Source organism: Convolutriloba macropyga, chromosome 1 (assembly GCF_964194025.1).
Source record: "Convolutriloba macropyga chromosome 1, txConMacr16.3, whole genome shotgun sequence".
Classification (NCBI taxonomy): domain Eukaryota; kingdom Metazoa; phylum Xenacoelomorpha; order Acoela; family Convolutidae; genus Convolutriloba; species Convolutriloba macropyga.
Window position 1 is genome coordinate 65,920,531 of NC_134468.1, and position 22,518 is coordinate 65,943,048.

The following is a 22,518-nucleotide window of genomic DNA, read 5'->3' on the forward strand; positions in this document are numbered from 1 at the left end:
TACTTGTAACTAATGGAACTTGACAAACCAATCCCGTAGAAAGATGTCTAACTCATATGAAATGAAAAACTTCATTTCAGAAGACAGTTGGCGTTTGAAATTTCAGACTTTCGATAAAAAATTCTTTCAAATAAATCGGTTAGTCAAAATTATATACTCCAAAACATTCCTCGACGCAAAAAAATATTTTATCCTAAAACAGAAATTGTTTAACCCAAGTTCTTAGATCAAAAAGGATTAATTTTTGTTTCTTTTTTTTTCTTAAAAGCTTCAGAGTTAGTCTTGAGTTATGCCAGTGTCTTATTCCTTGCCAGAGCTGTGATTATAGTCTCAGTGCGCCATAAATTGTCTTCAGTTAACACACAGTGAGCTTCCCAAAAATTTCCTTTCATGAAGGGAATTAGACTTCAGAAGTGAAGTGTTCGTACCTGGAAGCATGTATAGTGACGTAGTTGAATAATGGATAGCCAACTTTGTTGAAATCCTTATTTTATTTGGAATAAATCCTCGATAATTATTCGAAAAAAGAATAGACAATTTAGGACTTGTGTACACAAAATTTTTCGACTATTTTGTTAGACAAAATCAGCAACTCCAAATACCTCCTCCACGAAAAGACTTAATGAGTCGTTTCCAAAAATGAAAATGGTTGTACCCAGTTCTTAGTTTAACACGGAATAGCCTTTGTTTCTTTTTCTTAAACACTTCAGAATTGGTTTTGATTCATCCCAGTGTCGTTTTCATCACAACAGCGGTGACATCACCGACAGTGCGCCATAACTCATCTTCAGTTAGCACATAGGGCGTTAAAAAATAGAATTTCAGATACGGAATCAGACTTAAATTTTGCAAAATATTCTTTAAAGCAAAAATACTAAACTGTAAATTTTATTTTCGCATATCTTTCAAAAGAAAATTAATAATTTCATTCTTCCCGATCTACTTTAATGAAATTGATATTTTACTGGACATGAATGCTCGATAGTTTATCGAACAATTGATACATTTTTAAAGACTTGTATACTTTTATCGAATTACTTGTAACTAATGGAACTTGACAAACCAATCCCGTAGAAAGATGTCTAACTCATATGAAATGAAAAACTTCATTTCAGAAGACAGTTGGCGTTTGAAATTTCAGACTTTCGATAAAAAATTCTTTCAAATAAATCGGTTAGTCAAAATTATATACTCCAAAACATTCCTCGACGCAAAAAAATATTTTATCCTAAAACAGAAATTGTTTAACCCAAGTTTTTAGATCAAAAAGGATTAATTTTTGTTTCTTAAAAGCTTCAGAGTTAGTCTTGAGTTATGCCAGTGTCTTATTCCTCGCCAGAGCTGTGATTATAGTCTCAGTGCGCCATAAATTGTCTTCAGTTAACACACAGCGAGCTTCCAAAAATTTCCTTTCATGAAGGGAATTGGACTTCAGAAGTGAAGTGTTCGTACCTGGAAGCATGTATAATGACGTAGTTGAATAATGGATAGCCAACTTTGTTGAAATCCTTATTTTATTTGGAACAAATCCTCGATAATTATTCGAAAAAAGAATAGACAATTTAGGACTTGTGAACACAAAATTTTTCGACTATTTTGTTAGACAAAATCAGCAACTCCAAATCCCTCCTCCACGATAAGACTTAATGAGTCGTTTCCAAAAGTGAAAATGGTTGTATCCATTTCTTATTTCAACACGGAATAGCCTTTGTTTCTTTTTCTTAAACACTTCAGAATTGGTTTTGATTCATCCCAGTGTCGTTTTCATCACAACAGCGGTGACATCACCGACAGTGCGCCATAACTCATCTTCAGTTAACACATAGTGAGTTAAAAAATAGAATTTCAGAGAGGGAATCAGACTTAATTTTTGCAAAAGATTTTTTAAAGCAAAAATTATAAACTATAAATTTTATTTTCGCATATCTTCCAAAAGAAAATCAATAATTTCTTTCTTCCCGATCTACTTGAATGAAATTGATGTTTTACTGGACGTAAATGCTCGATAGTTTATCGAAAAATTGATACATTTTTAAAGACTTTTATGATTTTATCGAATTACTTGTAACTAATGGAACTTGACAAACCAATCCCGTAGAAAGATGTTTAACTCATATGAAATCAAAAACTTCATTTCAGAAGACAGTTGGCGTTTGAAATTTCAGACTTTCGATAAAAAATTCTTTCAAATAAATCGGTTAGTCAAAATTATATACTCAAAAACATTCCTCGACGCAACAAAATATTTTCTCCTAAAACAGAAATTGTTTAGCGCAAGTTCTTAGATCAACAAGGATTAATTTTTGTTTCTTTTTTTCTTAAAAGCTTCAGAGTTAGTCTTGAGCTTTGCCAGTGTCTTATTCCTCACCAGAGCTGTGATTATACTCTCAGTGCGCCATAAATTGTCTTCAGTTAACACACAGTGAGCTTCCAAAAATTTCCCTTCTTGAAGGGAATTAGACTTCAGAATTGAAGTGTTCGTACCTGGAAGCATGTATCTTGACGTAGTTGAATAATGGATAGCCAACTTTGTTGAAATCCTTATTTTATTTGGAATAAATCCTCGATAATTATTCGAAAAAAGAATAGACAATTTAGGACTTGTGTACAAAAAATTTTTCGACTATTTTAGACAAAATCAGCAACTCCAAATCCCTCCTCCACGATAAGACTTAATGAGTCGTTTCCAAAAATGAAAATGGTTGTATCCATTTCTTATTTCAACACGGAATAGCCTTTGTTTCTTTTTCTTAAACACTTCAGAATTGGTTTTGATTCATCCCAGTGTCGTTTTCATCACAACAGCGGTGACATCACCGACAGTGCGCCATAACTCATCTTCAGTTAACACATAGTGAGTTAAAAAATAGAATTTCAGAGAGGGAATCAGACTTAATTTTTGCAAAAGATTTTTTAAAGCAAAAATTGTAAACTATAAATTTTATTTTCCGCATGTCTTCCAAAAGAAAATCAATAATTTCTTTCTTCCCGATCTACTTGAATGAAATTGATGTTTTACTGGACGTAAATGCTCGATAGTTTATCGAAAAATTGATACATTTTTAAAGACTTTTATGATTTTATCGAATTACTTGTAACTAATGGAACTTGACAAACCAATCCCGTAGAAAGATGTTTAACTCATATGAAATCAAAAACTTCATTTCAGAAGACAGTTGGCGTTTGAAATTTCAGACTTTCGATAAAAAATTCTTTCAAATAAATCGGTTAGTCAAAATTATATACTCAAAAACATTCCTCGACGCAACAAAATATTTTCTCCTAAAACAGAAATTGTTTAGCGCAAGTTCTTAGATCAACAAGGATTAATTTTTGTTTCTTTTTTTCTTAAAAGCTTCAGAGTTAGTCTTGAGCTTTGCCAGTGTCTTATTCCTCACCAGAGCTGTGATTATACTCTCAGTGCGCCATAAATTGTCTTCAGTTAACACACAGTGAGCTTCCAAAAATTTCCCTTCTTGAAGGGAATTAGACTTCAGAATTGAAGTGTTCGTACCTGGAAGCATGTATCTTGACGTAGTTGAATAATGAATAGCCAAATTTGTTGAAATCCATATTGTATTCGGAATAAATACTCGATAATCTATCGAAAAAACAATAGACAATTTAAGACTTGTTTTCAAAAATTCTTTCGATTATTTTGGGCTCATGGACAAAAATGCTCGAAAAATTTATCGAAAAATTGATAAATTTTTTGAGACTTGTAAACAAAAGCTGTTCAACGTTTTTTGGTAGACAAAATCAACTATTCCAAAATCCTCCCCAATGAAAAGACTAAATGTGTCTTATTTAAAAGAGTAAATGGTTGTCCCAAGATCTTAGATCAACATGAAAGCGCTTTGCCGGCGCCAACTTAGGTTTCATACTTTTTGCGCTTGCTTCATTCCCTCCTACTTAGCCGTTTGGCGCTGGGCTTTGCTGTTGCCTTTTTCTGGTTTGTCTTCCTAGGCTTGCTGCGTGAGGGGGTATCCATGCACCTTTGTGCATGGAAGTTTTCTTGCTGTTCTGTGTTCCTAATTTTTTTTTCTGTTAAGTATTTGCGACACAACGATGACAAGGTGAGGACATCTGGGATTGAGGAAACGACTTAAGAAACAAAGAAAAGTGCCAAAAATTTGAAAAGAAGAAAAAGAAACAAAAAAAACAGAAAAATGAATTGAAGAAAAAAAGCAACAGAGCGAAGGACCTTCTATTGTTTTATTTTTATGATAGATTGATAATACGATGCCTTTATTTTTCTTGAGTTGCATGTCTCTCTCTGTTTGTCTTTAAATTGGATTCTTATTCTTGGCGACAACTTTCTTCACGCTATAGTATAGGACATAGGAGAGCGTTTTTTCGGTATATAAGTTCCTACAACGTACAATAGGTCTTTTCCGACTATTCTTGGGCGTATTTTGCATTTTTCCTAGGGTTATTAGAATGTTTTTTCGAAAAAAAAATAATTTTGCATAATCTTGTAAGGAATATTTGATCTTCTAAGAATCTTTTGAGAAAAAAAAATCTTGTAAGAATATTGTAAGATTTAACAACGTATTGTAAGAATCTTGCAAGAATCTTGCAAGATCTAACAAGATTAACTTTTGTTTTCGACTCGGCTAACAAATATTATGTGGCTTGAAACAAATACTCCAACTGCTAGTGATCTTATAAAAATGGCAAATTTTCGGATCTTAATGTTACATCGATTTTTACTAAAAGAGGTAAAATAGAACGCCAATTTGAAAGGTGAAGAAAGAATAGTGAAGAATTTTGGTACATTCAAACCTCATTTTTTTGTCGGGAATCGTAAATGTCCTTCTGAAAAATTGATTCATTTTTTAAAGGTTTTCTAATGGCACCAAATTTATATTTCACGGAAAAAAATATCAGTTGGTCAAAAATTGCTCAACAAAAAATGAACTATGGTTACAGTTCCTAGCCTCCAAATAAATTTGGAGGGTTGAAATAATATAGTCTGAGCCTCAAAGAACGTAATACCCACGAACTTAATTACTGGCTCTAAAATTCCTCACGTGGCTATTCTGTTTCAGATTTTGCTCTTTTATTGGGGAAACTATTTCCATCGAAGGCGTATCTGTCACTGCCAGGAACCAAACTCATTTCTACCAAGAAATTTTGCAAGACAATCGGTAATACGGAAAAGGTGTAACGGTTACCAAATATAGCTTTAGAATTGAGTTCCGTAAAATTTAATTTTTCACTAAATTTGGTAAGTAGTCGGACATCTAAGAGACTACTAATCTACCTTTCGCTTTGAATCACTTTTGCAACACAGTTTTGGTGGAAACAAATTTATCATAGTTGCTAATTGACAATAAAGTGGATAGCGCAAAAGCAACTTATACCAATTTAAATTGCTTAAGCAAACTGAACGCGGCTCAATTATATTTCACCTTGAACAAAATTTTGCTTTCTAGTCTTTGAAAATTTAGAAATTTAGATGCGAATTTGTTTGTTTTGTTCGGCGTGTTTCGCGTTAATGGTATAGTTTGTCCATTTCTGCAAATATGATGTGTAGGAATGATACAAACTTTATGGGGTCATTGGCGCCCTGTTCTAGCCCAAAACTTGACTGAAATAAACGGAAGTATCTTGATGTCACCTCATTAGCAAATACAAAACCCTCTTTTTACACCCATTAATGGCGTTTATAAACTAGCGATGATTTGTCAACTGTCCATGCTATAATCTACAACACTGGCACCGAAACAACAATGGTGTGATAATAGTGAACAAATGTCACTTTGACTAAAGACTGATAACTAGATAGTTAGTACTAGTTAGTACAACGTCGGAGTTATATATACCAAAAGGGGGACAAATTTGGTTTCATTTGGACTGATTTATATCCTGTTAATTAGTTTAGTGTTTGTGCTAGTGCCAGAAAGAGATATATCTTGTTGAAATTGAGTAGCAGAGGTAGTACTGGTAATATCATAGTTTGCATCAAAATGGAGATTTTAGTTCGAGTTTTACATCCGATCCTGTTTGTTCCGTTCATCTTATATACAGGTGTGTGTTCATTGACATTAAATTTTTTCAATTTCTTAAATTCTTTTTAATGAGATCAATTTTAACAACTTTTTCCGTGATACTTTGTCTGTTTCGGGCAGCTCTTCAGCAGCTCTTTAAATTTCTCGTGTCGGTACCAAAAAATTAAGTGACAAAAGACAGCGTTTTGCTGAATAGAATCTGCACCTCCATAGAGTTATAAATATTAAAAAAAACATTAAAACCAGACAGAGAAATGTTAATTCTCAAAGTACATCGTTGTTGCATGTTCCAACTTCAACTGAAAACATTTCTAACAACGATCGATACCAATAAATATTGTCTCACAGAGAAATAGTTAGTTGTGCCAGCACTTCCTCATTTTCACAAAGAAGCACTTTTTAAAAATTAATGAAAAACTCAAAATCTCTAACATCACTGTAACTGAAATATAAATAAAACCTATTTACTGAAATATTCTGAATTTTTCATCCAAATTGGAGAATTTATTTCTGATTTTAATGTGTGCACAAAAAAGAAAGAAAATTGAAATGGATATCAGTACAACATTTTGAGACAACTGATTTACATAAACAATTAAGCGGACAGAAATAAAACTAAAGCAATTACAATGTGCTTTGGAAATATTCAAAATATATATAAAATAAATGATTTTATAAAAGTATTTAGAAACCACGTATTTTGAGAAAAAGTCTTTTTGGAAAAAAATTTCAGCTCAAAGAGAACAGAGAAAGAGGTCCTCGCAAATTTATAATGGAGAAATAAAAATTCCATAATGTTTTTTTCCGAAATGTTTTTTTTCTTTAAAAAAAAGAATTCCTCAATTTTTTGGAAACAGTCAGCGGGAATTGTAATTTTTATTGGCAATTTTCAGGCGTTCTGAGAATAAACTGCATTGTATTTATCAATCATTTTGATAGGAACCCACAAATGTGCCTTTTTGAAATTTATCGGGAATTATAAGCTCAAAGATTTTTGATAAATGTCTTCTAAACATTTTTCAATCAACTTATAAAAATCCACTCCTAATCTATTTAATTTTCTTTAATTAGTTTCTTTAATATTTGAAAGTAGTTTTATTTCTTTTGGAGACTGAGCGGGAGTTCAAATTAATTGCTATAAGTTCAAATTAATAGAATTTGTAGAAAAGTGAACCTAATTTTATTCTTCAATTAAAAGCACCTGTAGAAAAGTATTGGAAATTTTTTATATATGGTCAGAAAAAATATTGCTCAATATTGTGAACTTTCTTGCTTGCCATGCAGTTTCCCCATTTTTCGACTATTTCTTCGGGGGTCATTGTAGAACTTCGCAACATGATACAACTTTAATCAAAGTTTAATTCTGAACGGCTCTGCATCGCAGTGAGGCTATTTAAATCACTAGCAGTGATGGGCTGTTTGAGTTGTTCACAACTTATCCCACAGGTTTATGAAAACGGAAATTTTGTTGATGAGGAAAATGAATGGCAGTTCCAACTAATATGTCAATGCAAGCACTCCTTTGTTTGTTTGTTTGCAGTTAGGTGTGGCTCTGACTCGGGGGAACCCTTCATGTGTGACTCTCCCCAGAAGGGCATCTCATGTCTGGTTGACCCCTACTTCCAGTACCACTGCAAGGAAGCATGCAAACACTCCCACAGACTGCAAGAGGAAGTGGGATATCCTGAACTCTTCTCCTTACCCGCCCTCGTGGTTCTCAGCGCAGGTATGATACAAACTCGACTCTACTTGTAATAACAATACCAAAATTATTGGTTTTCCGATACCTACTGTTGATTATTTGATTTTTTGCATTTATTCCGGTTAAGCAGTGTCCGATCAAATATCAATCAAGCTGATGAAAAAAAAGATGGCAATGATTGGATTTAGATTGGAAATATCAGATTTGAGACAAGAACAAAAACAACAAAGAGCAGGAAATGCAAATAATTTTTCTCTTATTAGTTTTGAACTAAGACACTTCCTCTTCGAAATTTACATCTTAAGTGTTTAAGAACCGATTGTCTTTATTGTATCTTTGGTGTTTAAGTACAAATTGTCACATCTGTCAAGTGTTATTTACAGCGCCAGCTATCGAAGGTGCGCATTTTTTAAAAAGTGTTCTTTGTCAAAAATGGAGGATGCGAACGAAAGGGGGAATCGAAAGGGCGCAGAGCAGAATAGTCAAATAGAACGAGGAGGCTCGGTAATGTGCATTTGCACATAATTTTCAGACCTCGCTCATCCATATTTTTTGTTTAAATATCTACCGAAACTAGCAGTGATAAGAAATAGTCAAAATAACAAAGAGCAGATCATGATTCGTTACTTAAAAATAATTTATTCTCAAATAAAGAGAGAGGAGAGAGAGAGAGAGAGAGAGAGAGAGAGAGAGAGAATTAGAAGTGAGGTTCAATAAAGTCTGGTTGCTTGTTCTTTGACTAGAATTAAAGAACTCTCTCACATTTTGTTGAAAAAAGAAATCAAAATAAATAAAAGTTCATGATAAAAAACAACAGTTTGGTCAAATAAACACCCAATTTTGACTAGCACCAAAAATGGAGCTCAGAGTTAAATCTCTATCCAATTTTCAAACAAAACATCTACCGATAAGATGTTTTAAGTTAAAAAGCTTTATGATGAAGGAGCTTGGTTAACTCCTATATAAATTATTCAGACTTTGCTCCCTCTATAAAAATTTATCTACCAATTCAAATGAAACACAAAAAACATGCCACACAAATTGATGCTTTTGTAAATCAGCAGGAGAATAGCTCTTCGACTTCTTGAAGCCGGCTCAGCTGTTTGGAAAGGAAATTGAGCGAGAGAACTGATTGAAGAAATGTAAGATCACAAACCACGTATCAACACTCCGCAAACCAACGATTCAATGACTCGCCGTTCAACAAAAAACATAAATGCTAAATAAAACAGAAAAAAAAGAGACTAGACAAAGTAGAACTTATTATCCTACGAAATTTATTGAAATTATATTTATCCTAACAAAACATAGTATGCTTAACTTAATCGCAAAATTAATATCGTAAAATTTAGACGAGATTTTTCAACGTCATATTAGAGGAGTTAATCTCCGTTTAAACTACTGTAAATTTTACATTTTAATGAGATTGAGAACTCCAAAAATGATTTATTGGAGGAAGATAACAACCAGGAGGCAACAAAGGAACAAGGCAGTTTAAGGCAAGAGAAATTAAGGCAATACTATAAAAATTACTAAAGGTTTCAAAACTGAATGGTGTCATCTTTAATAACTGTAGCGCTAAAATTTTACTGAAAACACACCGAAACCACATAGGAAATCTTATGAGACATTATTGAGAATATGAGACAAGACATCGAAAAAAAAACGGATGAAACTCAAAAGTGCAAAATATAAAAACAGTGTCGATTTTAGAATCGTAGAATTAAAACTACAAACCATAAACATAATCACCTGGTTTCACTATAACAAATTGAAGTAATCTTTAATGAGACCAGTATACAAGTTGAAAAGAAAAACAATAAATGTATGCAAGAATTAATGATCAATTATATCTTTCTAAGATAACGACTTCTAAGTGAGAAAAAGCTTAAACTACTAATTTTGGACAATATAAAAGTTTATTAATGTCATATCAATCCTATTGGTCCAGTTATTATTGAGAGTTATTTATAATATCACAATATGATCGACAAACCTATAAAGATGCAGAATGGAAGGACTTGTGTCGAACATGAAAACAAATTAAACTATTGACGGGAAATATCAAATGACTTGTTTTTTCCTCGTTAAAAAGCCCAATAGTTGCTGTGAATAATGAAAAATAATGAATCATAAAGAACACCAAGTAGAAGTTAACCTGAAAAATTCACCAAACATTCAAGACAACAAAATAAAAAATCAATTTTGACTAAAATTGCTATATGAGCTCACTTAAGCGTGCCTTCAGAGTCCAATTCCAATTCTCTGCTCATTAGTAGTCTTTAATGATCAGACCATAAATAGAACAAGGTAGCCCATCCCGTGTCCGGACAAAACAGTCCCAGACAAAACAGTCCCAGACAAAACAGTCCCAAATTGCAAAATATTCCCAGACAAAACAGTCCCAGACAAAATAGTCCCAAGAAACCAGACAAAACAGTCCCAGACAAAATAGTCCCAAATAAAATGTACCTAATGCCATTATATCCAATGTACTTTGAAATGTGCGATCAATAATCTGACAACAAATTAGCAGTCGCTATTATCCGTATGTTTTAACATACTTAATGGCCATGGCCATGCCTCAGGGGCCCGTGGGACTTGATATGAAACTATCACAACCGAACATGGGATTAAATTATCCGCTTGTTAAATCATACGTGTGAGAGCTATTATAATGGCCTTGGGACTATTTTGTCTGGGACTGTTTTGTCTGGTTTCTTGGGACTATTTTGTCTGGGACTGTTTTGTCTGGGAATATTTTGCTATTTGGGACTGTTTTGTCCGGGACTGTTTTGTCTGGGACTGTTTTGTCTGTTCACCAGCCCATCCAAACTTTTATTAAATCAGCTATATTATTCGCCCAATAGTATATTAGCATTCAGATTTAATTTTCATTCCTTTAATCGATTTTCTTGATTTTCTTCCGTCCATTTGAATTTCATTTCCTGACATCTCATATTGTTTCGGCAACTGCCTGGCTGAGCTTCTAATTAAGCCGATTTGATTGTGTTTGAATTGATATGTTTCTTGTAGCATGTCGACTTGCTTTAAAGGACTATTTAGAAATTGATTCAAAAGAAAATTGTTCTGCAAACTATGCTGCTCAACTCAAAAGAGTCCAGCTAGGGTTTGAGGAAATAAGTATTAAATAATCAATCACAAAAGCAAGGTAAAAACCCAACCTATCTGCTAAATGTTGAAAAATGAAAATTTTGTCAGCTTCGCCTACAACAGCCTGGCTATTGCGTTTGTTTAAAAATGTCTCGCATAAAAATAACTGCGCTAAAATGTGTTTAAAAATCATTGTGCGTAGAACTCTCTATTGTTTTAGTTTAATTTGAATTGCAACTGTTTGTTTATTTTCAGCATCTGTGGATGAGAGCAGTGGGCAAGTGTGTCGGGACATAGCCCCCTATTGTCCCCTTATCACAGTGAACATTGGGGGTTACTTCCGATGCACCACCAGTGCCATAGTCCAGACCCAGTGTCCAGAATCATGTGGTCTGTGTCCCAAATCCAACGCTGGCAGTAGTCCCGAAGCTGCGGGTTCAGGTGCACCAGGTGAGAATAAATCTGCAACGCAGAAAAATTGATTTTATCAAACCTAAACTTTAGCCCATGTTAAACCTGTTGAAAGTATGAAAAATGATTTTATTTGGCGTAAATTGATGTTGAATTCCAAAAAATGTCTCAGCACCTTCTAGTGTATAACACTATTTGAACCTGAAATGATATTCCAATTTTTTTGGTTGTTTGATGTATCCATCATTTGATAAAAAATAACTCATCATCTATAAGTAGACTCCTCCCCCGAGCAGTCTTTTTATGATACTATTGAACGTTAAAAAGGCGCTCGGATTTTTCTTTGGAACTCAGAATTCCTTGCTTTTTATCTTTTCTCACTGGTCTAACTATCTACTACATGGATTGAAATCTGGATATGCACAGACTCACCAACTAGATTTGGCATGACCCATTGACTTTTTTTCAGGTAGTACAAACCTGATAAGGGCAATGCCGTATGCGGATGTGCCGATTAGTCCTACCTGCGGAGATCACATGCCCATTTGTTTCACCGTGTATGCCCAGTACGCCTGTCTCAATGACCCTCATTTCAGACAGCAATGCCCCCAGACATGTGGAATTTGCCAGCCGCCCACCACCTCAGCATGTAAGTCTGACCATGATATTGTTGTTTACGTTTTTTCGTGTAATCTCTTCCTTCAGAAAGCACAGACATCCACACATACGCACGCATACGCACACATACGCACGCACAATCTTGCACACACACACACACACACACACACACACACACACACACACACACACACACACACACACACACACACACACACACACACACACACACACACACACACACCAATGCTGTTTAGGGGGTTTGTGAGCGTCATTGACTATTATATGCACTTAATTAAAGCGGGGCCTAACAGGTTCCGATTTTGAATTTGAACTTCGTTTTTCAGTGGTCCAGGCTGGATGTAGTGATCTCTCGGCCAGTTCTTGCCAGTGGATTCCCAACAGCATGTGTGCGTTTCAAGGCGTCCAGATCCAATGCGCGGCCAAGTGCGGTCTGTGCCCTGGACCTCAGTCCAACGAGTTGACTGACCTGGAACTGATCTTGGAAGACGAGTTCCTGGCTGGCGGGGAGGAGGACTACAATGTTGATAATGAGACCACCACTGCTGCCGGAAGCAGCAGTCAGTCTATTTTTCCTTTATTTTGTGTTAATATCCAGATACAAAAGAGGTGCCAAAAGAGGGCACGATTTGTTTTCGGATCAAGTCTAGACTGACCCGAAGTCTCTAACGTGCAGTACAAGTTGTTACGGTTTTACAACAAAAAAGAATCTTTTTTCCACCTACCTTGTAACAGCACTATAATCAAAGAAAACTGTTTCAAAGATTCTCTCTCTTAGTAGTTTTTGAGCTTTTGGTGTTCCATTGCCACTATCAGCCTATATACTTAAAACGCTTACATGTGATGTTTTCTCACCCGAAGATAACTTATTAGTTTTTTTCAAAATTCTACCAAAGATGGTTTAGTACACTTTCAAGTACGAAATAATGCGTTAAAATTCCAGTATTCCCCTCGAGAGAAAAATTGATCAATCGTCTTTTTTAATTCCTCTTTTCTCTGACCATGTAAGAATTTTTTCAGCAATCGAAACGACCACAATCGAGACTACAACTGAAGCCCCAAATGGAGAGTGTGAGGATCTCCTGCCCCCATTCTTGTGCAAGGCATTCTGGGCTAAGTTTGCATGTACCGACAACACTAGTGACTTCCGAGTGAAGTGCAAGAAGAGCTGTGGATTCTGTCCGAAGGATCTAGTCACCACCAGTTAGTCATGCATTTTATCAGGGTTTCTCATTTTGTTGAACCGAGTAATATCTCCTTAATGTGCAGCATTAACAAGCAAGATATGTTTAGAGGCTCGAGCTTGCTATATTTCCAATTAAAGCTGTGGATTGTTTTTTGGCTTTTTTGGCGGCCACTTTAAGATTATCAAGTGAAGACTTTTACCACAGACCAATTACAAAATTAGTAACGAAATATGATAGTAATTCTTTTTGTACCCTTTCGAGAACTAATATACAAAGAGCAGTTTTCAAACTTAATCTGAGCTTTTGTTATGGTAAAATATTGAAGCCGGGTCTTCATCTCTGGCGACGACGATTCCACTAAATATCACTTTTTATGTTACAACAGTCAAATTTGAAATGGTAGCTTTAAAAAAGAAGCTTACAAAACCTGTCAGTTGAATTGATTTTAGACTATTCAGTCTTAAAAAGAAGTGAGCAAAATTAAACAGAAAAAAATATGATAATAAGGCCATTGGGGGAATTATGCTCAGAGATCCAGAGATCTGTTATATTTTTTTATATGACTTCAGTAAACCATTGAAGGGCATTGAAAATTTTTCCTGAAATTTTTTATCATTAAATTTTTAAGCTTGTGACCCCAGTTATCTACACCCACTGAATGTGAAGGTAATTGGGAAATTGCTGCTGAGTTAAAGAAGAAAGTATATGAAACAACAACTCCCGAGACAAGATTCAAACTTTTGATTCGACAAAGATCTTTATTTGAAAACTGCAACACAAAACTGAAGTACGATTTTTGATAACCACGCAAATTGTAATTAAACTAGTCGGTATTCTAAAATCAACTTTAAAACTAAGAAGAATCTACGTTAACTACTTATCACCAAGCTTGCTTAGGAGCTGATCTAAAGACGCTTCCATAGACAAATGAATCAATTTTTCGAAATAAAAACTTTCGTTTACTATAAGCAGGTCAACGCACTCCGACTCACTCCTGTTATAAGCAGATTCAATTCTTGCAACAACTTTGCAAGAAGTATACACTCCCTTGCTTGACTGCTTGCAAATTCATGCAAGACTATTTATAAACTCTGCAGTCGCCAGGGATGTGCTGGTTCAATCTTTCGCTATTCATCCCAGCCAACCAACCTGGGCACTTTTTTCAGTTTCTGTTCTATTTAATGTTGAGTTGTATTTAGCTGAAACGGGTCCCGTCAGTAAGTAATATGACTGGAAACGTCTGTGCAGTGCTTTGTGTAAACTTCACTTCGTGTATAAATACTACAAAAAATGTACCCAAAGTTATGCCAATTTGACCGTTTTTTGGAGATATTGGAAAAGTCATTTATGAGAAAATATGGTAGATATTTTCGGTTGTTTCCGTTGATACCCCCTTTTACTTAAAAAAGCAATTGCAGCGTCTTATATAGCCCTGTAGTTAGAGTGGGGATTCAACGGAAAATGTCTGATATTTATCATCTACCAAGCATCTACCACTAATTATTTTTTGCCAGTTTTGCCAAATTTAGAATTGGCTTCATAATCAAAATAAAGATTTCAATTTTCTTCGAACTTTGAGCTTAAACTTAAATTAAATTATTTTGCGGAATAATTTTGAGGAAATTGACTAGTTTTCAATAATTTGACCTCATTTCAGCTGAACCCGCCAACGACTGCAAGGATCTCTACCCTTCATTCATGTGTCAAGCCTTCTGGGCTAAGTTCGCTTGTGCAAACAAGGCCAGCGGGTTCTCCCGCAAATGTCGCAAGTCCTGCAATCAGTGCCCCGGAAGCCACCACTGGCCTCTCCCGCTAGTCCAACAAGGGTTCATACAGCTTTTTGTTGATAACACGTCCATATTTTACCCCGTGTTGGCGATCGGACAAATAAGGACATAAATGATTCTTAGTAGTTTTGATTTCTTAGAAGTTCATGCGGGGATCTTTATTCGTAGCTGATATGGAGCTGGTTTGTATCTTATTTAGTTATTTGCATGCCTAGAAGTAATGCATAAACCCTTAGCAAAGATTGTGCATTTTACCCTTAGCAGATAACATCTTAGCGTAAGATCGTAGCAGTTAACCGTCCTGCTATGGAACCGCAAAAAATGTATGAGAAATGGCGGTCTCAGTTCTAATAAACGCAATTTCTCAATAATTTCTCAACTTCTAATGGAATCTTCAATAGACTTTGAAAATATGTCTGTAGTTATATGCGAATTTTATTGAACAAGTGGATGTTAAATAATTACACATACGAAAGAAAAATTGGCGTCATCTTAATTTGATCTGAAAAACTCTTTGTCATTGTGTTGCAGGTTGCCACAGGCTAGCGCAGCTGAGGATGATATGCCAGAGGACTTGGACTCAATGAATAGCTACTCTCTGAAATCAGCTGACCTCCAGAAACTAGAGGCACTCCTGGCTCACTACTATCTCAAACTAGAACGTAAGACATTCTTATTTTTATTTTTCTTTGAGATTCTGCTCAAACGCTCATAAACACATAACGTCAGCTCATCGCTCGATTTACTGAATTATTTTGAGTTAGGCTACAAACTTTGGTTAAGTTGCCAAAGAACAGAAATTAAGTAGTGTTAAATGAAATAATTCAAAACCAAGCTGGTGCCAAAGAATTTCAATTGTTCAGTCATTTCGAATACTTTAAGCTGCTGTTTTGGCCATCAAAGAAGCTAAATCTCACCTACATTAGAAAAATAAGGTTAATTTTTTTGCGTTCAATGAATAATTGTTTTAATGGAAAAACACCGTTTTTGAGTTAAACCAGAAACAAAAATTTGTATTTTTGTTGTGGGAATGAAAGTGTTATTGATAATTAACGGCGAGAATTTTTTTTGATTTAATGCAGATGAAATGAAGTCGAGTAGCAAAGTAATTTAAAATTTAATTAATTTGGTCTTGTACATTTGTAATCCTTCATGAAAACACTGAAAAATGTTCTCGATCATTGACTCAGTGGTTCAAATGTTTTTTTTTGTTATAGTTTTGATTTCAAACAATTTTCTGTTTAATAAATCAATCAGCAATTTTTCGGAAAACTATGGAATAAGCTAATATGATTGTCAGATGGCTACCCGTACTTAACGCCAAGTCAATATCAGCACTGGGCAAGTATGAGTCCAAGTCTAGATATCAGTACTGATTCAGAGCTATGATCATAACACATTTAAGTCTTGTCAGATTTGGCAAGTCTTAATACAAGTGCAAAAATAAAGTAACGTACGGGGATCGAACCCACGCGCTCCATTTCCTTAGGTATTTGTCATTCTTACTGCGCCACGGCGACTATTCAAATTATGTCTTTTGCGCCGTTCTAATGCGCTTCAAAGAATCAAATTTCAAGCGAGAAGGCGAGCAAATTATATTACATGGGAAACTTGCATTTACAATTGCCCATACTGATTAACATTTGGAGTTCGGTATGGGAAGGTTTATCAGTTGTAGGGTCTTTACATTTTGGCTACTTAAAATTGAAGGAAAAATAAAGGGGCCGTTCAGATGGACGACATTTCAAATGGATGACACTGAATTTTGTTTGAACTGGACGACAATTGAATGCATTCTCAATATTAGTCGTGGCTAAACACATTGACATTTTGACTGTTTTATCCATAATATATTGACAAGCATCCATAATGGCTACATTAAACGCAAAAGGCCAGGACTTCTGAGCTATGGTCATGCCATACTGGCCCGTGGGATTTGATATGAATCTATCACAACCGAAAAATTATCACGACCGAACATGTTATTCTCGCAATAACTTTTGTGCGTTCAACGCCTTGTCAACTAGGACTAAATTATCAGTGCATATTGACATTAAGGATGTATTAATTATTTACGTCGTCCGTTTGATACAAAATTTTGAAAAGTGCTCCGCGAAATGATTGCTTTATTAAATGACAAAATAACCTTAAAAATTTTTTTACTGTTTAATAATTACGAAATATTATAAATTAACAAAAAATTAAAATCATTTCTGTAATTAGAACAATTCTGGATACTAGACGGAGCACAATAAAAGAAGATTTGTTCTTCTTTTCAAGTGTTTTTGCTTTTACTACAGAGACTTTCGAAAACTGAAACTCACCAACTTTTGAAAAAGTATCGGGTTGTCTATTTTATAAGTAAAAATTATTGACTTTTTCAATGAGCTATTCTCATTTATATGATATAATCTAAACCCGGAGGCTTTGATTCACAATAAAATTCACAATTAAATTGAACAAAATATGAAAACTCAAAATAGACTTTGAGGAAAAAGACAGCAAAAGAAACCTTATTTCCTAAGTTTGCAGTCATAAACCACAAAAAAATCAGTTAAAAAATGAAACCTCGCGTCTCAAGAAATATGGTAATCCAGGTGTTCAAACTTCTCAGGTTCATTTCCACGGAAAACTTAGTAATCAGCAAAAGCTGATGGAACAAAAAGTTTAGCTTTAAAACTGCGCTGGCTCAAAATAAGGTTATGTGAGGCAATTAATTTTTGCGATTATGATAAAAAATAGTTTATCGTTTACTTAGCTCTACAAATGATAATTTTGGTCTGAGTAAACGTAGCGGAACAGTATTGGGATTTTGACCGCAGTGTATTAACAGAAGCCTTTTCTAAACTGACTTTTTCTATTCGATGATAAATAGGACCACGACTTCGTTCCGCCTACGCTCGCTCACACTAGCTTGACCATCTGAAGTTGTTTCACTGTGAACTTTTCTCCAAATAGTATCCATGGCAAATATCTGGCACTTAGATGAACAGATTTATCAGATATTTGCGTCATTTAGATGTTTTATTTGCACTCAAGAGCGATATTCTCTCTTACAACTTTTTATTTGAACTAACCATGAATTAAACAAAATTCATTGTTCAGAACTATAAAGTTAAATGGTCTTTTGCAGATAATTTCTGCAAATTCGCACATAAATATTAAATATTACTTAATTATTAAAATTGCAAAACAAGTTCAAACTTTTCGTTTAATTTGACATAAAAGACCCTTAAAGTCGGAGCTTGAAATATTTTGCGATAAGATTATGAACAGCTGAGGTTCAAATCTTTGAAGGGCCTGTTCTTCCAGTTGATCAAATATCGGAAGGTCAACGAGGTCAACTTTAAACCATGTGACGATGGATTATGAATAGGAAAACTAACATTGAAATATGAACAAAATGTTACATCCTGTTTTAGGGTCTATTTCACAATTAATGGTTTGTTGGCTAAATCTTGAGAGTGAGAAATTAAGACATAATTACGGTGTATTTAAATATATGAATGAAAATAATTACTTACTAGTTAACTTAATAAATACAAAAAAGATTGGATCTGAGATAAATGAACGCAGAATGCAAATCACATGTTCAGTTTAAGAGTTGGAAAATTTGTACTTAATTAATTTGCAAAAATGTCATTTATCTTAAGATTATTTAAAAATTGACAAGACGAGCTAAATGATGGTAGTGGGTGACCTCTCGTATTTCAGATGGAATAAGATGATGTATCTTGTGCAAAAAACCTCTGATCCATTTGTTTCATATGAACAGCTATTTGTTTCCCCGATATTGATTCCCTGTTTTCACATTTATCCTTCTCTGCAGAAGTTCCGGATGAGATGTTCGACTACGAGAGTCCAGAGGTGTGCAACTCTGACTACATGAAGAAGTTCGGCTGCGTGTATGACGTGGTGTCCAGTGTCTTCTGCAAGGAGACCTGTCTGGGAGTGATCAACAACCTAGTGGCCCACCCTGGAAACCTAAACCTAATGCTCAAGGACTCCTCGGGCGCTGGATTGCACCAGCAGGGAGAGGCAATGAAACAAATTCAGACTGCAAGTGAGTAAAATTCTGAAAACTGGAACATTTTTTGTATTTTGCCCCGTATAGCCCGCAAGCGATTTTGTTGATATTGATTAGGGGTTCACTTGGGATTTCGTCCCATTAAGTTGTACGAAGAGGGTTGGCTAGGTGATGACTACCTCTACACAAAAAGCATCTCCCCTGCATAATCTGAACAGTAAAAGTGTTAATTTGTTAATTTTCATTTACTGGTTTTTCTGCATCGCTTATTTACATGCAAATGTTTGGAAATTTACATGCAAGTTCTTGGTTCTCGAATTTTTTCTGTCTAGCTTGATTTTGCTCCACTTTAATAGGGTTTCTACATAAACACATAATCCCTTAGGAACACCGAGTTGCCAATAATTAGGCCTGTCAGAAACATAGAATCTTGCAAACAAAACTGATTACTAATTTTGCAAAACTTTTCATGAATCTTGTAATAAATTACGTATTGTTATCAAAAACTTGCATGATTCCTGCATAATATTGCAAGTTTTTTTAAAAAAAATTTCCGACATGGGAGGCTGTGATTTACCAAAGGCGTAGTTAGGAAATATACTCTAGGAGCGGAAGTTGGTGGCCAGCGAATCGAAACTTGACACACCTTTGCTCGGAAAAATACTAAAAACAGTGGAAATCTTTCCAAGATCGTGACATTTCCCTTGCTATGAACATTGCAAGATTTGCAAAAACTAGCCAGATATTTGCATGGGTATCAAGCAATAAGATATTGGCAAGACATTCATAAAGGATGAACCATGACATGGCGATACATACAAAGTTGTAAAAATTAAAAATCAACTCTAAACAGGATTCAGTACAAAAGCATAAGATTAAGCAAGAATTATCCAGATTTATTGAGAGTCATCAAAAATTATCAAGAAGTGTTGGAGAGTTACCTCAGTTTCCGATAGTTTCTAAACAGCAATTGAGGTTCTACTTTTCTCAACAAGAATAATAAAATTCTTAAGTGGATGCAAGCTCGGTATATAGGACTGCTAATGGGAAGGCCCCCGCTATGAAAAAGATAGAATATTAAAGAAACTCAACAACATCGCCGTCAAATACATTTGAAATAGGATTCACGAAACCTTTACTGAGGAACAAAAAGATTTTGTACAATGTAGGCTACACATTGACAAAAACAATTGAATTTTGATTTTTGTACATATTTTTATACAACTCCGATGAAATAATGGGATTATAAACAATTCATACATGGTCACAAATCGCCATAACCCTCATTTAGGTCGTTGCCTCAATAGATAACACCCATTAATAGTCTACAATACATACGAGGCGCAGTTATTTTAGAGTTCACAATGCAATACTCATACAAGGTGAGACTGATCAGGTATGCAAACAGTTTTTTGTCGTAGTCTTTGGTTTTTCGGCGCTTCTTGGGTTTACCGAGATTGTGTTCAGCAAATGTCAAGAATTTTGCTTTGTTTACTTTGATTAAGCCTTATACAGGATATACCAAGAACTCTGGGCGTTTCAAGCTCTTGGCAAGATTTTGTCATTTTGTCCTGCAGTTTCTATTTGTTTGTTTTTCATTTTAGCTGAGCTAGAACAGCCTACGTACAGAGTGAAGATGACTAACCGTGCAACTGTAGTGGGTGCTGCTCTGGGTATCGTAGCCATGGTTGCTCTCATCGCTGGCCTCGCATTCCGCATCATTGCTAACAGACATTCTAGAAGATTCTACTCCCAGATATAGAGAAATGTTGAAACGATGAATACAGACCGGCACATAAATTAATAAGATCTAAATCTGGTGTTTGAAGGTGGTCAATATCTGAATATAATGTATCTGAAATGTCTAATTTAACTTGAAAATTCCAAATGTCTTTCACTTCTATTTGAGACCCGCGTTTCCCTCAATTGTTCAGTGAGTTCATTGAATTTGACACCGTGTTCTGAGTGAAATCTGAGAAAAAATCTGAACGTGATTATCATGTTAGAAAAAATCTCGAATGATAATCACGTTCAATGCGTTTCTATCCAGCCATGTTTAAATCACAGTTCGTAAAGTAACCGAGTCATTGAATGAGCGCCCTTGAAGAAACCTATTAAATGTCATTGCAATCATAAATACATAATTTCCTGCAAATTTGTCATAGACAATACTAACAACGTACATAAGCTAACTAACAACGCTCAGGATAAATTAACAATTAAAATTTTGAATCTGTTATTGACCATAATGTTGGCCGTTTTATCTTTACTTGAAGTGTCAAGTCCAAAAGCACATTTTCTGACCCCATTTAGTGGGGGAGGGGGCCCTAGTCGAGCTTACACGCCTATCTTGTATGATCTTGTAAGAATCTTGCAAGACTCTTGTACCAAATTGTATAATCTTAAAAGAGTCTCGCAAGATTCTTACAAGATCTTACAAGATAGGCGTTAAATGCAAAACTCTTACAAGATAGGCATGTAATCTTGTAAGAGACTTACAAGATAGGCGATTTATCTTGCAAGAATCTTACAAGATAGGTGTTTTCTCTTGCAAGAGTCTTACAAGATGGGCGTTTCTCCTACAAGAATCTTACAAGATAGGCGTTAAATGCAAGACTCTTACAAGATAAGCATGTAATCTTGTAAAAGACTTACAAGATAGGCGATTTATCTTGCAAGAATCTTACAAGATAGGCGTTTTCTCTTCCAAGAATCTTACAAGATAGGCGTTTTCTCTTGTGAGATTCTCGTCATTTTTAATCGCCGGGGAATTGAAAAACATGGTTTTAAATAAAATAGCAAACTTCTGTCAGAAAATTATCTCAAGTCTGTTTAAAAAAACTGACTTTGAGATTTTTCCAGTATGTTCTGGGTGTGTTCCCCTCCTCCTTTCTCATCCGGGCTGGGGACCGGCTACGGCGGAGTTGCAACCAAACAACTATAAGAGATTTTGAGCAGAACATTTGGTAAAAAAAACCGGGCTCAAACTCCATCTCCAAAAAAAATAAAACAAATCAATTAAAATAACAGCAAAGATTTAAACAATATAGCAATAACATTCTCGGAAATATTCTCAAGTTGATTTAAAAACCATCTTTTTGAGATTTTCCCGTGTTTTTTGGTGGTTTTACCCTCCTCCTTTCTCATCCAGGCTGGGGACCGGCTACGGCGGAGTTACAAACAAACCACTCTAGGAGATTTTGAGCAGAGCATACGGTAAAAAATACCGCGCTTATACTCCATCTCCAAAAAAAAAATAAAACAAAGTGAATTAAATAACAGCAAAAATTTAAACAATATAGCAATAACATTGTCGGAAATATTCTCGTTGATTAAAAAGAGAGAGAAAGAGAGAGAGAGAGAGAAATGAGATTGAGACTATATGCTCAACGATGTTTTGTCCAGTCAATTGTGGCCGACCGATGTATATATATATATATATATATATATATATATATATATATATATATATATATATACTTTTTTGGCGTAATTTTGGACCAATTTCAGATCATTTTGCCCAATTATGTCACTATTAAACACCTATTCTTGTCGTTAACAAAAACGCAATCTAATAGCCAGATTCTATTTAGTCTCATTGTGGTTTTTACATTCAAAATGATTGGGATTAAATTGA

The 22,518-nt window shown here is 34.8% G+C and overlaps 1 protein-coding gene across 4 annotated transcripts; it reads left to right on the forward strand.

The window, feature by feature from the left end:
* Window positions 1-5,845: 5,845 nt before the first annotated feature.
* Window positions 5,846-20,769, forward strand: LOC142350733 (uncharacterized). 4 transcript variants are annotated; one of them, XM_075402684.1, is made up of 12 exons: window positions 5,846-6,033; window positions 7,555-7,740; window positions 8,100-8,114; window positions 11,086-11,280; window positions 11,711-11,890; window positions 12,207-12,440; window positions 12,901-13,083; window positions 14,267-14,284; window positions 14,725-14,893; window positions 15,386-15,516; window positions 18,684-18,917; window positions 20,486-20,769. In XM_075402684.1, exons 1-12 carry the CDS (start codon window positions 5,973-5,975, stop codon window positions 20,641-20,643), a joined length of 1,764 nt encoding a protein of 587 aa, XP_075258799.1. In that variant the 5' UTR covers window positions 5,846-5,972; the 3' UTR covers window positions 20,644-20,769. The 4 variants fall into 4 exon arrangements, with proteins under 4 accessions (XP_075258799.1, XP_075258813.1, XP_075258821.1 ...); XM_075402698.1 differs by lacking the exon at window positions 14,267-14,284; XM_075402691.1 differs by lacking the exon at window positions 8,100-8,114 and having other exon boundaries at window positions 5,847-6,033.
* The last annotated feature ends 1,749 nt before the right edge of the window (window positions 20,770-22,518 follow it).